General features: G+C 39.2%; 1 protein-coding gene across 1 annotated transcript in view; it reads left to right on the top strand.

The window, feature by feature from the left end:
- LOC102834192 (calcium-activated potassium channel subunit beta-2-like) overlaps window positions 1-16,700 on the top strand; it is a 508,673-nt gene that overhangs the window by 468,202 nt on the left and 23,771 nt on the right. The window contains exons 3-4 of the mRNA XM_006867707.1: window positions 2,806-2,976; window positions 6,975-7,170. Coding sequence (XP_006867769.1) covers window positions 2,806-2,976; window positions 6,975-7,170 — 367 coding nt within the window. The remainder of the gene's footprint in view (window positions 1-2,805; window positions 2,977-6,974; window positions 7,171-16,700) is intronic.

Raw genomic sequence — 16,700 nt, 5'->3', positions numbered from 1 at the left:
TTCAAGCTCACAAGCTGCTCCTCAGAAACTCTGTACAGGGTCCTTATGGGTTGCAATCGATCGACTTAATGACACTTAGTAACAACAAGCCTACTACAAGGAGTCCTGCTGTGGCTCTATGGTTAATATGCTGGGCTGAAAAGTCAGTTTGAGCTGCAAGTTTGATAGTTCAAGCTTACAAGTTGCTCCTCAGAAACCCTATACAGGGTCATTATGGGTTAGAGTTGACTTGACGACACTTAGCAACAACAACAAGCTTACTGCGAGGAGTCCTGGTGTGGCACTAAAGGAAAAGCACTGGACTGCTAACCACAAGGTTGGCAGTTCAAATCCTCTGGTCACTCCTTGAAAACCCTGTCACTATGAGTCAGAACCAACTCTACAACACTTAAAAACATCAACAAGCCTATTGCAATCAGCACTGGACTGCAAACCACAGGGTCAGTGATTCCTGCCCACTAGTCTCTCCGTCCTGGTGGGGCATTATGGATTAATGCACCAGACTGCAAAGACATTTGAACTGAAAGGTTGGCAGTTCAAACTCACCAACTGCTCCTTGGAAACCCTATACAGGCTCGCTATAGGTCAGTCAGAATTGACTCAATGGCACTTAACAACAACAAAGCCTCTCTGTGGGAAAAGGTTTTCTGCTCCCACAAAGATTTATAGACTCAGAAACATATACCACGTCATGACGAATCTGAACTAACTTGATGGCACTTAACAACAACAGCCTATAGCAGTGGGCCCACTCCTCAAGGGAAGAGTAAGATTTGTATAAACTATTACATGAAGCAAACTATAACAAGCTGATCTGTTAATTTTTGTATTTTGATAACTAGATTAATAAATACGCTATTCTGTGGAGCCCTGTTGGCATCCAGTTCGACTCCACTGGTCACAGCTGGGAGACAAGACCTGGAAATTTGCTAACTTGAAGATTTCAACCTAGGAAACCCTCTGGGGCAGTTCTACTCTTCCCTTTAGGATAACTATGAGTTACAACCCTGAAACATTTTAAAAATACATTTAGTAAATACATGCCATGCTGTCACACACATACATGCTTTTGAGTCAGTTACTACTCATAGTGACCCTGCATAGGGTTTCGGAGGCTGTAAATCTTTACAGGAGCAGAAAGCCTCATCTTTTCCCAGGAAGGAGCTGATGAGTTCAAACCACCACCTTGTGGTTCACAGTCCAGTGCTTATCATATGGAGCCACTGTACTCCCCACACATCTACAGGACTGAACATATTTTATAACCAGCTCAGACGGAATTTCAGTCATAAACACAATATGTCTACCCTGGAGTGTAGAAATGGATGTAGACCCAGAACATACACACAACTGCACAATCAACATACATCTCTTTTTCTTCAGCAAAGTTCCACACTGGGTTCTACTCTGGTTTCTTCTCCTAAAAAAAAGTAGCATCATCCCATCATCCCAGGGCAATTTCAATAGTCTTTTAAGACTACTACTCAACAAGAGTGATCAGTGATAAAACTGAAAAGAGAAATCTGAGATTGTTCTTACCCTAAGATTTTTTTCTTACCCTGGATTTTTCCTAAAGCTTGAAATATTACATGTCTTCATTTTCAGCATTTTAATCAGCCCCCTCTCTGTGCCCAGGGCCTCGTGACCAAGGGCATCTCATACCCTGCAATCCAAAACTCCCTGCTCAAAATACAATCTGAGCTTTCTGTTTCATGGTCACTTTCATTGCTGGATTTCCTGAGTTTGGCCTTTGGACTCAAATTCTTCATGCCAAGCATCCAATACCTCTTCATTTTCTCATTGCTCCTCTTTCTCCCCATTCAGATTTTGTTTCAAGTCTACTTCTCCACTCCCAGGCATGATATGCTTTTCATTCTCTGGTCATTCTGTCAGTTAGAAAACACCTTTGGAGAATAATTGAACTCCGTTGTGTCCATTCGGACTCATGGCTACACTGAAGGGTAGAGTACAGCTGCTCCATAGGGTTTTCTATGCTAGAGCAGAGAGCCTAATCTTTTTTCTGTGTGCTCCATCATTCTATTCTTTTTGATCCTATGTTGCAAAAATAAATTTTTAGAAAATACGAACAAAACTACCCAAAGTTATGGGGTCTGGTCTTGATTTGATTGATACATTTCTAAGCTCAAAGGTTGACACACATAACAAAGCAACTCCAAGTCACCATTCCTCATCTTCACATTTTATAAATCTCAAGCCAACGGAGCCCTAAGCAGCCCTAAGCTTTAGAAAAATATTTACCAAAATGACTCCTCTCTATTTTTGCTGAGGGGAAATAAGGTGTTAAGTTGATAAATTGCTAAAGGTTGTTACTGTTTATTTGAATTATTTATAAAAAGATCAATGCTGATCAACTGTAGTTAAATGACAAAGGTAATAAGCCCAAAGCATTCTTTTGAGGGTTGAATGAATTGTTTTCTTTCTTTAGAATTGGAGAAAATGAAAAAGACAATTTAATGGTTAGATCTGAGCCCCAAGCTAAAAAAGGAGGGTTTGGTTTTAACCCAAGCTAAAGAAGGAGGGCTGGTGAGTGTGTACATGTGTGTACGTGTATACATGCATGCTTGTGTATGTGTGTGTGCGCGTGTGCGTGTGCGTGTGTGTGTGTGTGTGTGTGTGTTGGAGACTATGATAATGCATACAAACTCAGCAAGATCCATTGGTGGCTTAGAAAACTCCCCTAAGCCACTCATTCCTAGGCAAGCACTGGAAAAACTTACCCACTCTCTAGTGGCATGCTGGTTTACTGTGAACTTCATGTAAGACTATTATTATTTTCAACCTCAGAAATATTTACCAAAAAATCAAGGACCATGACCTCCTGGACAAAAGGAAAACAGTCACAGCACTGAAAGCAGGAGAGGACCGGGCCATTCTCCTGGGACTGGCCATGATGGTGGGCTCCATCATGATGTACTTCCTGCTGGGAATCACACTCCTCCGCTCATACATGCAGAGGTAATGCCACTGGGCGTCTCTCCCTCTTCCTCCTTCCCCATTGGTTTATCAACCCTGAGCTCCTCTTCCTCGCCTTCTTTCCTAATAAGAACTTTGAACAGTACCTGGTACATCTTAATTTTTCAAAATTGTTACCAACTAATAAAGATAAAAACAGCTCTATGTATAAACTGCCTACTATGTGACAGGGACTCTTCATACATTTCTTTAATTCGTACAACTATTCTACAAGGTGGTGGTGGTAGTTATGTGCCGTGGAGTCGGTTCCAACTCATAGCGACCCTGTACAGGGTTTCTGAGGATGTAAATCTTTACAGGAGCAGAAAGTCTCATCTTTCTCCTGTGGAACAGCTGGTAGTTTCGAACTGATGACCTTGCGGTTCGCAACCTGATTCGTAACCACTATGCTATAAGTATTAATATTGTTGTTGTTGTTCTTGTTATTCAGTGTCATCGAGTCAGTTCCTACTCATAGTGACCCTGTATAAAGTTTCCTAGGAGCAGCTGGTGAATTTGAACCACTGACCTTGCAGTTCAAACTAACCTTGGGATTAAGTATTTATCTCATAGCACCACACCAGGTCCTTCAAGTATTAATATACTTGTTATGAAAATGTCAAAGCTAAGGTATGGAAGAGTTAAATAATTTCCCCAATATCACACAGTTCTAAAACTCAAACCCAAAACCAACTAATTCCAAAAGCCTCTGTTCTTGCCATTTAATGTCTTATGTTCGCCTTCCACCCTCATTCCTTTTCTAGCTCATTCATCTGTTCATCACCCTACAAATCAGTGCTTCTCAACAGCACATTAGCTCTTCCTGAGGACATAAAAAATACTGATTCACACACCCCACCAACATTGCCCTAGAAGGAGTCCCTGAGTGATTCAAAGCATGAACACACTTGGCTGCTAACCAAAAGATTAGAAAATCAGTTAAAAACTGAGGCACATTGGAAGGAAGGTCTGACAATCTACTTCCAAAAAAATCTGCCATTGAAAACTCTATGAAGCACAGTTCTATTCTGACACACAGGAGGTTTCATGAGTCAGAACGGACTCAACTGGCAAATGGTTAAAACCAGATGGGATAGAGTCACCAGCATCTTTTAAAGTTACACAAGTGATATTAATGTGCTACCAAGACAGAGTTCTGGGGTGATGCTATTGTATAAGCACTGGACTGCTGATCACAAGGTTGGATGTTCAGACCCACCAGACACTCCTTGAAAGCCCTATACGTGGCCACTATGGCTCAGAACGGACTCAAAAGCACTTAACAACAAGAATAACCAAAATTTAGAAACATTGCTATCCATCAACATTAAAAAAAAAAAAAAAACAGATTGTAAACTCTTTTTATTTAATATTTGTTCCAGGTTCATTGAATAACCAGGAAGGCAAATAAATAGTAACAGTAAGGTGTTCCTCTCTAAGTAAGCCACGTGGTAAGTCCCAGAGCATCTTTAGTTAACTGTTGTCCATAAAGTGGATGTGAAGCACAGAAGACATATGTATAATGGGGAAGATCTCACAGTGGTTCAGCTAATTAAAGCAACAAGACCCTTCCAAATGATGTAGAACAAAATTCAAAACAATAAAAAAGACCAGACTTACTGATCTGATAGAGACAATTGGAATCCCCAAGATTGTGGCCCTTAGCCTTCAAATCTAGAACTGAACCCTCCTGTGGGGATGGTCTTTCATCACAGAAAGGACTATTCGGTGATTCATAACACCTATGAGGTGAGGCACATGCGCCTCAGTACAGTCAGCCACACTAGACCAAAAGGGCAGCATTTGTCCAAAAACAAAGGTCACAAGGTAGGAAAGAAAAGTCAATAAAAATGGGGACCCTGGGAGGAAGAGGAAAGAGTGCTGTTACATTGAGGGGATTCCAATCAATGCCACAAAACAAAATGTTTATGAATTTTGGAATGAAAAACTAATTTTCTCTGAATTTACACCCATACCACAATAAAATCTTAAAAAAAAAAAAAAAACAAACACCTTCCAAATGAAAAATTCAGTTCGAAAGGAAACCAAATCTATTCTGTGACATTCATTTCTCCATGTAAATTAATACTTTCATTATAGAACCAAAATCGAGCTGAAATACAGTAATTTGCTAAAATTAAGGCATCGTCTTTCACGTTTGTCTGGCTTCTCTGCTATGTTGCTCTCTGATGGCCTTCAGCTGTGCTTGTTTTCAGGAAACGTGCTGATGCCTCAGGCCCCAAGTATTTCCTGATTCCAAAACCATTTCCAGATCCTCACATCTGCTTAGAACCTTATATTGTTGTTGTTAAATGCTGTTGAGATAGTTCTGACCCATAAAGACTCTTTAGAGTGACCCATAAAGGTGAGCTTGAACCACCAACCTTGTGCTTCAAACCGACTTTGCAGTACAGCACATTAACGCATCAAGACTATAGTATAAGTGAAATCTGACATTCCTTGTCCTTGTTGTTGTTAAATGCCATCAAGTCGATTCCAACCCATAGTGGCCCTGTATAGAGTTTCCAAGGAGCAACTGGTGAGCTTGAACCACTGACCTTGCAGTTCAAATAGCTTTGCAGTCTGGCGCATTAACACACAGCACCACACCAGGACTCCTTCCTTATCCTAGGAGGGTAGCATTTGCCATACCACAGGAGGTTAGGTCTAATTTCTTACCACTAATATAAAATTTCCCCCCTGTAACAGGGGGTCTTGTCAACACCTATCCAGCAGAAGGAAGCTGTATTAATCTACGAAGAAAACATGCTTTCCAATCAAAACATTGATTGGTGTGTTACTTCCTAATTATAAACATTACCCTTGTTCATAAAATTATAAGTATTTCAGAATGAAAAGCTGACTAATGGGCAGCTGGACATTTTGTTGTTGTTGTTGTATCTTTCTAGGTGAGAGGTCTCCATTTACTGATATTAACCAGTAATTGGTTCCATTGTGCTCACAGAGGGGCAGGACAGTACAATGGCATGAGCCTGACCTTTGAGAAACAGGGATTGCAATCACTTACTAGTTGTGTGCCCTTGGATATATTACTTGATTTCTCTGCCTTCAGTGTCTGTACCTATTACCTTCACCTGTAAAAGGAATTAATATTCTACTTAAAGAGTTGTTGGGAAGATAAAAGGAGCTATTCCTTATGTGAAACACCAATCTTGGAGTGAAGAGGAGTGATTGCTTTCGGTATAATCAAACTATCCAAAACCCTTTGCCATTGATTGAGTTGACACCAACTCATACTTACCCAATAAAACTGAGTAGAACTGCCCCATAGTGTTTCAAAGACTATAAATCTTTGCCTCATCTTTCTCCCACAGAGTGGCTGGTGGTTTTAATCCAACAATCTTTTGGTTAACAGGCTAGTGCTTAACCTACTAATCCACCAGAGCTCCTGGTATAGCCAAAGTGTTGAGTTTTTGGGGGTTTTTTTTTCCCTCTCTTACTAGTAATGTACCTCTTTCCTTCCCTCTTTCAAGTTGAACCTCAAGCCCTTCCACCCCTTTGCCATCTTTCCTTCCCTTCTGCCATACATCTCTGCTTATAAACTAGGTTGGGGTAAAGGTCTGGACAAGGAGAGTATGAAGTAGACCATTCCAGAGGTAAAGAGTGAGGCATGGCAGGGAGTGGCTTACAAAATAGAAATAAAGGGTTAGTACAGGTCACAGTTTTGAAAATTACCTTATCTTTACCAATGGATTCAATAAAGGAAAGCATTTCTAAATTAAACCAGGCATTGGAGAGTACACTATAGCCAATGGAAGTCATTAGAAAAGTTCTCAGTTGCCAGCAATATTTGTGTATGTTTGTACTGTAGTTTGCCTAAATCTGCTCTAAAAAGACATAAACTTTACAGAGCCAAATACCAATGGACTGTATTTGAGATTTCGAAAAGACTCTTCATGGTAAGATGCTGACAAGTGCATACACCGTCCTTGCCATTACCTCTTTGGACCTATGTTTCCTCTCTCACCCCTTTCTCCTAGTGTGTGGACAGAAGAGTCTCAGTGCACCTTACTGAATGCATCCATCACAGAAACATTTAACTGCTCCTTTAGCTGTGGCCCAGACTGTTGGAAGCTCTCTCAGTACCCCTGCCTCCAGGTGTATGTGAACCTAACTTCTTCTGGAGAAAAGTTTCTTCTCTACCACACTGAAGAGACGATGAAAATCAATCAAAAGGTAGGAACTTGACACACACTGCATTATGCTAACCCCACAGAGCACTAGGCCCCTCTCATCTCTCTCTGAAGTCTCCTTTGCCAACATTTCAAAGAAAAATGTCACCAGGAAGCAGATTCTGCCTCACCTATGCACAGAACTAGCTATCTGATTATTTTCTGGGGTACATTTATTTTCCATGCATGTTGTAAACAAACCATTCCCCCAGTTTTTAATAGTGCACATTTACTCTTTAATTCCTTCATATTCTATCCATACTTATACACACAGAATGAGTCTTTCAAAGAAAATGCACACTTGGACAGAGTTGTACGATCCCAAATGCTAGTGACTGCCCTCTCAAAACCGGGTTTGTATCTTGTACCTGGAAGCCATGTGCTAATACTATACTTTGCTTTTTAATTGCCCTTGTCACTTTGTTCTGTGACCTGGAGGATGTTGCTTAACCTCTCTGAGCCTCAGCTTCCTTTTCTGGAAAAAGAAAACAAACAAACACAAAGGCCAAGGCAATAGATTTCTTACAAAGTCATCATGAGGATTAGAGTCTGGGAAGTGCTGAGCATAGTACTCAGCATAGGGAGACCTTCAATGAGAAGTCACAGTTACCACTGTAGTTTGTTGTCCCTCTGCTTGAATAAGCAGCAAGACTGATAAGTTCCAAATTAAGTAGCTAACTTCTGTCACTGACACTGAGGATAGACAAGTCTGCTTCTTAACACTAGCCTAAATCATCCATTGCAGAAATACAAATTGTCTCATCACTTTTACCCCAAAATTCATTTATATTCCTATTGGATTATATAGAGTTCCTCAACCCTTCTTAGACATCCCGCTACAAGAAGTAATAAAATGGAATAGATGACCACTCAAAGATTTCTCCAGCTTTCTAAATGCAAATAAATATCTCTGGTTAAGTTTCTTTCTGTTTCTCACTATTCTTTTATATACTTCTGTGTGTGTGTGTGTGTGTGTGCGTGCATACACCTGCCTACATACATGCATGCTTTCTTCTGGTTGTTGTTGCTGTTGTTAAGTGTCAGTGAGTCTGTTCCAAATCATTGTAGCCCTGTATAGGGCTTCCAAAGAGCAACTGGTGGGTTTGAACTGCCAACCTTGTTGTTCAAAGTCCAGTGCTGATCCTACAGTGCCATGCCAGGAGTCTGAATTGTCTATTACAGACAGGCCCTGGGTTACAAATATCTGACATACAGACAACCTCTTTTTGCCCTTTCATGTTATATAAATTTGCCCTCACTTTGAGACAATCGAATCAATTCCAACTCACAAGAAATTTTCATTACAATCACTTTCACTTGTTGCACATACAGCATTCAAATCACTGAAAAGTCTTCAAATCTTTTCTTGTGCTGAAATCAAAAAGCCCAAACAGCTGCCATCGAGTCAATTCAGACTCATAGAAATCCTAGTGTTTATCAAGGCTGTAATTCTTTAAGGAGCTCTGGTAGCATAGTGGCTACGAATCAGGCTGCGAACCGCAAGATCAGCAGTTCAAAACTACCAGCTGTTCCACAGGAGAAAGATGAGGCTTTCTACTCTGTTAAAGATTTACAGCCTCAGAAACCCTGTATAGGGTCACTATGAGTCAGAACTGACTCCACAGCACTTAACAACAACAACAATCTTTAAGGGAGCAGACAGCCTCATCTTGCTCACACTGAGCAGCTGATAGATTTGATCTGTCCACCTTACAGTTACCAGTCCAGTGCTTATCCTACATTGCTACCAAGGCTAAATAAGAGCCATATGCCAAGTTACCTACAAATTCATAGCAACATGTTTAGGAACTGATTTCGTTCATAACCCAAGGACTGCTTATACAGATATATTCAAGTCCATGTTGTGAGTACTCAACAAATGTGTACTATATTAAACCTAATACATAAAATGTGCATGCCTAAGGGCTGGAGTGACTAGTAAAGTGCCAGAAAAACCAACCAGTCTTATCAAGTTTAAGTTAAACTTATTGAATTTGGATTTATGATAGCAATATTGTTGTTGTCATTAAGTGCTGGCAAGTTGGTCCTGACTCGTAGTGACCCTATATAGGGTTTCCAAGGAGCGGCTGGTGAGTGTAAACCACTGACTTTGTGGTTGAAACCAACCTTGCGGTCCCGTGCTTTATCCCATAGCACCACAGCAATATAGATGCCTAGAATATTCTCATATGCCAAGACAATCTGATACCACCCACTATAAACAGAGGTTCAAACAGAATGAGAGGATACTGCTTGGCTTAAAATCAAGAAAGGTGCACATTGGTATTGTATCCTTTCACCATATTTATTCAATCTGTATGTTAAGCAAATAATCTAAGAAGCTAGACTATATGAAGAAGAACATGGCATCGGGATTGGAGGAAGACTCATTAGCAACCTGTAATATGCAGATGACACAACCTTGCTTGCTAAAAATGAAGAGGACATGAAGTACTTACTGATGAAAATCAGTATGTACTAAATCTAAATACAAAGAAAAGAAAGATTCTCAAAACTGAACAAATAAAACAAAATCATGATAAATGGAGAAAAGACTAAAGTTGTTAAGGAATTCATTTTGCTTGGATCTATAGTGTATATCAAGAAAACAGCAATTAAGAAATCAAATGACGTTATTGCATTGGACAAATCTGCTGCAAAAGGTATTTTTAAAGTATTTAAAAAAAAAAAGTCACTTAGCTTTATATGCATATGAAAGCTATACAATGAATAAGAAAGACTGAAGAAGAATCCGTGTATTTGAATTATGATGAAAGCAAAGAATATTGAATATTACCATCAATTGCCAGAAGAATGACCCAATCTATCATGGAAGATGTACAACCAGACTGCTCCTCAGAAGCAAGGATGACTAGATTTCATCACACATAGCTTTTGTTTTGTTTTTTTTAATGTTTTATTGTGAATTATGTTATAGTTTACATGGGAGAACATTAGCCTTACATTCATCCTATCGTATATCGTTTCATCGCCATGGTTATAATCCCCTCTATGCATCATCAACCAACCAAAGGGTATGCCCTGCAAACCTGCCCCTCAGTCATCAGCAAACAGCCCCTCTCCCTCTCTGGGTCTAAAGTCCTCAGCTGCTCCATCTCTCCACATCATCATCTCTGCCTCCATTTCTGGCATCACTGCTTCTCTAGGTAGGGTCCCGCTCTCCACTCTTCTCCCTTCATGGTCCCAGGGACCTCCACTCCTAGACTGCAAAGTCAATCACTCCCCTCCTTTTGCTACTAAATGTCTACTTTACATTTCCAACCCTCACAATCAGTCCTTATAACAATTATTCACTATTGTATCACAAGAGATCTATCCCCATCTCCTTTCATCAGCCCTGCCCAGAGATTGAATACTACTCAGTGGAGATTCTACCTTTCTCCATGCCCTCTGGGTCTACGTTCCCTCTCGAAAGCTTGTAAGCCAGTCACTTCTTGCCTTTGTAGCCCCCCCATTTTGGGTAGCCAATGTCCAAGTTTCCCATCCCTGTCTACTCTGAAAATGGAGGGGGTGGGAATGATCCTCACTGTAAAGATTTGATCCCTCTTTTGAGCTACTGAATCCATAGGTGTAGGTCAAGTTCATCAAATTGTATCAGATTACTCTTTTTTTCCTCTTCTTTCTTCTTCTTGTTGAGCTCTGATAATCCAGTCATTGAAGTCAGTTCAAGTGGGTATTATCTGCAAGTGTGGGTGTTCTTATGCATATGCCCTCTCATCAGCTGGATGCTTCACTCTCCACTCTAGTCCTCTGTGGCTATGTCACTGACTCTGGGCCCAAGAGTCCCCAGGTTTTGCCACACTGCTGGCCAACCAGATCTCCACGCGGGTTCATAGGAGTCTATTGAATGTTGTAAGGCTTTGCTTGCAGCTTCATTGCTGTTTTTCCCTCACATCCCCTTATCAGTGATGAACATGGTCACTAATCAGAGTGTGTTTTTCCATTGAGTCTTAGTCTTGAAAGGGGGTTTTCCCTGAGGGGACCCAACCACTTACCTTGGTGTCTCCTGGGAAAGCAACTTGCTTGTTCTTATAGTAATCAGTTGGACTACCTATATTGTTTTGTATTTTTCCTGTCAGTCTTTCTTTCAAGAGGTAGCTTCTGTTCTTCTAGCCACTCCAGGTGCATCTGCTTGTCCTTTCCAGTGGAAATTTCCCACCTCAGAAGATTCTGGATGGGGTTCAGGATTACATCTGTGGTCTTATGTAACACAGAAGCTCCGCAGGAAGCCTCCTTCATTGGGCACGATGTAACCCCATTTTAGGTAATCCCCTCAGGTATAGGCAGAAGACAGACTTACAAGCTTTCTATGATGATATTTCTGGCTATTCCTTTGTCTCACCCTCAAGTGTCTATTTTATAATGGTATTCCAGGGAAACCAAGATACAAAAGACAGCAAAGCATCTTAACATTATTTCCTCCCTTTTCCCCATTCCAACCATGTCTCAATCCATGTATCCCAGAGCCCTGTTGTTCCAAGGTTGTGCATACATCATTATTTACCTCTATCCCACTAAGCCCATGCACACCTGCCTAATTGTTTTACCGTCTGCTTTGTTCTTCCATTCCCCTCCCACTTCTTGCATCACACATACTTTTGATATGTTATCAGGTAGGACCAGTCCATGGAGACAGATGTGATGCTTGGTAAAGTAGAAAGTCATCAAAAAAGAGAAAGACCCTCAACTAGATGAACTGACACAGTGGCTACAACAATGGGGCCAAATATGGCAACAATTATGAATACGATGCAGGACCAGGCAGTATTTTATCCTGTTGTGCAGAGCGTTGCTATGAGTTAGAACCAACTTGAGGACACCCAACAGAGTCCTGGTGTAGCTCTGTGGTTTAATCTGCCAGACTGCAAAGCCGTTTGAACTGCAAGGTTAGCAGTTCAAATTCACCAGCTCCTCCTCGGAAACCCTATACAGGGTAGATGTGAGTCAGAACTGATTTGACGGCACTTACAAACAACAACCCTCATGAACTCTAATCCTTCTTGTATAAACTCTGCTTTTCATCACAATTGTCAGCATTAAATGATATACTTTATATTTATTGAAAGATACGGTAGCTAAGAGGTTTGATACTTAACACAGGGAGTAAGTAAGCTTTTCTTTCTGCTATTTTGACACAATGCAAGGAAACCCACCCTGCATTATGTTGCAACAAATTAATTCTGTCCAATATCTCTGAGGATTCAACATAATGAATATTTCAGAGAATGTTGTTTGAAAATGTCAGCTCTGGTTTCTTTCATTTGTGATAGTAAAAAACAATACCAACCTTAATTCTGTTCTGCAAATATATCAAGTTTAGCTCTCTCACAAAGTACTTCTTTCTTTCAATATCATCCTTCAAGTTAGACTTTTAAATCAAAGATAGCCTGTATTAGCAAATAGCTATAAAATTGTCATAGCTTCATAGATTTGAAAATTGACCAAAGTCAAATACTCATCAGGATATGGGAGCTTTTTTACTTTCCTAATTGTGACATTTTGCCACTTCAGCCCTGTGAATGCATTATTTAGGTAATAAACAAGTACTGAAATGATCATAGAAAGTCCCCATTACATATTTAGGCTCAATATCTTACCTTCTTTTAACCAATTGTACTAGATCATTGCTTTCTTTGTCATGGTATTATTGTTAAGCACCCTTGAGTCAGTTCTGACTCACAGTGACCCTTTACCAGGTTTCTGAGGAGCAGCTGTGGATTTGAACTACCAACCTTGCAGTAAGAAGTCCAGTGCTTTTTCCTGTAGTGCACTACAAGAACTCCATTATTTGTCATATTGCTTTATTTTTTAATTGTGCAATATAATATGCATATAGAAACACAGCTAAAATGAAAAAGGACAGCTCAAATGTTTATTACAAAAAAGTCCCTCATATAATCACCACTCCTGGTGTGACACCGAATAATAAGCACTCAACCACAAGGTCAGTTTGAATCACAAAGTTGGTAGTTCAAACTCACCGGCCGCTCCTTGGAAACCCTACACAGGGTCGCTATGAGTTAGGACCAACTCAATAGCACTTAACAACAACAACAACAAGGATGAAGTAATAAAATATTTTCTGCACTCCAAAACACCCTCATATCACCTTACAATAACTACAGGCTCCATCCTCTGCCAACGATAACAACTATCCTGACAATTACAGCAACTACTTTATTATTTTTCTTTCTAGTTGTACTACCTGAAAATGTATCCATCAATACTATATTTTACTTTACCTATTTATTAAACATTAAATAAGTTGAATCATACAGAATGCATTCTTTTGTGTCTGATATTCTTCATACATTTTTTTTGATACCTTCACCCATTTGGTTGTATTCTTTTTCAATATTGTATGCAAAATCCATCAATATTGTATGTGACTACGTCAGTTTATTATTTATTCTACTATTAATGGATAATTTGAGTTGTATGCAGTATGGGGCTATTGAGAATAATTATTCCATGAGAATTCTTGTACATATCTAGTGGTACACCAGGCTGGTAATGGAATATTTAGATCAAAGTGTATACATATTTTAAGGTGTTTTAGATAATGCCAAATTATTTTCCAAGGTATATTTTATACTTCTACCAATTTTTCTGTGTATGAGACATTCTGTCTGGTCCATACCTTCCCAAAACTTGGCATTATCTATGTCAGGAATTCAATTATACCCCCCAAAATATGTCAACTTGGCTGAGTCATGATTCTCATTGGTTTGGCAGTTATGTGATGAAGTAATGTGACAGTTATGTAATGATCCCCCTTAATGTGATCTGATGTGATAACATCAGTAAGAGGACTAAGGGTGACTTGTTGTTGTTATTAGGTGCCTTTGAGTCAGTACCAATTCATATTTACCTTATGCATAACAGAACACAATAGTGTCTGGTTCTGGCCAACCTCAAAATAATTGCCACGCTTAAACCATTGCTACTGTCACTGTGCCAGTCCTTCTCATTGGGGATCTTCCTCTTTATCTCTGACCCTCCACTTTATCAAGCATGATGTCCAAGCACTCTGGATGTTCTTTATCCAACACAGATTTGTTTGTTTTTTTGGCAGTCCATGGTACTTTTAATATTCTACTTCAACACCTTGTCTCAAATGCATCAATTCCTTTATGGTCCTTCTTAATCCATTGTGCAACTTTCACATACATATAAGGCTATTGAAAATACCATGGCTTAAGAAGGCGCATCTTAGTGCTCAAACTGGCATCGTTGCTCTTCAACACTTCAAAGAGGTCTTGTGCAACAGATTTGCCCAAAGAAATATGTCACTTGTTTTCCTGACTGCTGCTTCCATGAGTGTTAATGGTTGGCCCTAGCAAAATGAAATCTTTAACAACATCAATCTTTTCTCCATTTATATGGTGAGGATTTTTGTTTTCTTTAAATTGAGTTGCAACTCATAGCAAAGGCTGTGGTCTTTGTTCTTCATCAGTAAGTATTTTAAGTTCTCTTCACTTTCAGCAAGCAAGGTTGTATCATCTACATATAACAGGTTTTCATTAAATCTTCTTCCAATTCTGATGCCATGTTCTTCTTCATATAATCCAGCTTCTCAGATTATTTTCTCAATATACAGATTGAATAAGTATGGTAAAAGAATACAACCCTCACATACACACACACATACCTTTCCTAATTTTAAACTATAAAATGTTACCTTGTTCTGCTTGAAAAGCTAACTCGGTGTATATACAGGTTCTTCAAGAGAACAATTAAGTGTTCTGAAATACTTGTTCTCTGCAACTTTGTCCATAGTTTGTCATGATTCACATAGTCTAAAGCTTTCTTGTAGTCAGTAAAGCACAAGTAAATATCATTCTGGTATTCTCTTTCTGCCAAGATCCATCTGACATCAGCAATAATATCCCTCATTCCATGTCTTCATTTGATTCTGGTTTTAACCTCTGGAAGTTCCCTGTCAATGTAATGTTTAAGCCATTTTTAAATTATCTTTATCAAAATTTTACTTGCATGGGATATTAATAATATTGTCTGGTGATTTCTGTATTCCATCAGGTCACCTCTTTTTGGAATGGACACAAACATGATCTCATCCAATCAGTTGGCTAGGTAGCTGTCTTCCAAATTTCCTGGCATAGATGAGAGTGAGTGCTTCTAGTGCCTCATCATTTTTTTTGAAAGATTCTAACTTGTATTCCATTAGTTCCCAGTGCCTTGTTCTTTGCCAATGCCTTCAGTGCAGCTTGGACTTTTTCCTTTAGTAGCATTGAATCCTAATCATGTGCAACCTCTTGAAGCAATTGAACTTCGATGATTTCTTTTTGGTACAATAACTCTGTGTATTCCTTCCATATATTGTTTTTAAGTTTTCTACATTCAAAATTTTCCCACACAGTCTCTCAATATTTCAAGTTGATGCTTGAATTTCTTCTTCAGTTCCCTCAGCTTGAGAAATGTTGAGGGTATTCTTCCCTTTTAGTTTTCTAACTCTAAGTCTTTGCATATTTCATTATAATGTTTGACTTTGTCTTCTTTAACTGCCCTCTGAAATTTGTTGTTCAGCTCTTTTCCTCCTCATTTATTCAATTTGTTTCAGTAACTCTATGCTGGAGAGCAAGTTTCAGAGTCTCTTTTGACATCCATTTTGATCTTTTCTATCTTTCTTGTCTTCTTAATGACCTTTTTTATTCTTCCTATGTGTTTTTGATGTAATCAGACAACTCTTCTGGGCTTCGGTCTTAAGTGTCTAATGCATCAAACTGTTCTTCAGATAACCTCTAAATTCTGATGGGATATGTTCAAGATTGTATTTTGACTTTAGTGGACTTGTTTGAAGTTTCTTCAGCTTCAGCATGAATTGAATATGAACAATTAATTGATGGTGTGTTCCACAGACTGCACCTGGCCTTGTTATGGCTAATGATATGGAGCATTTCCATCATCTATTTCCATAGATGTAATCAATTTGATTTTTGCATTGAGTCTGGGAAAGTTCATGTGTATATAGTTATCTTTCATCTTGTTTTTAAAAGTATATGCAATGAAGACGTTTTCATCAGATGAGACACTGAAACTTGCTCTCCAGTGTAGTGATGCTAAAGCAAATGGAAGAAATGAGGAGATACAAGAACTGAACAGAAAACTTCAAAGATCAGCTCGAGAAGATAAAACCAAATATTACAACAAAATGTGCAAAGATCTAGAATCAGAAAACTAGAAAGGAAGACCATGCTCAGCATTTCTCAAGCTGGGGAAACTGAAGAAAAAAATCAAGCCTCGACTTTCGTTACTGAAAGATTCTCTGGGCATATTATTGAATGAAGCAGAAAGCATCAAGAGAAGATGGAAGGAATACACAGAGTCACTGTACCAAAAGTAAATGGTTAATGTTCAACCGTTTCAAGAGGTAGCATATGATCAAGAGCCAATGATACTTGGAGGAAGTCCAAGGTGCATTGAAGGAAATGGCAAAGAACAAGGCACCAAAAATTGATGGAATAAAAATTGAAATCTTTCAAGAAAGTGAGG

Source organism: Chrysochloris asiatica, unplaced genomic scaffold (assembly GCF_000296735.1).
Source record: "Chrysochloris asiatica unplaced genomic scaffold, ChrAsi1.0 scaffold00108, whole genome shotgun sequence".
Classification (NCBI taxonomy): Eukaryota; Metazoa; Chordata; class Mammalia; order Afrosoricida; family Chrysochloridae; genus Chrysochloris; species Chrysochloris asiatica.
This window is presented reverse-complemented; position numbering and strand designations above follow the sequence as displayed.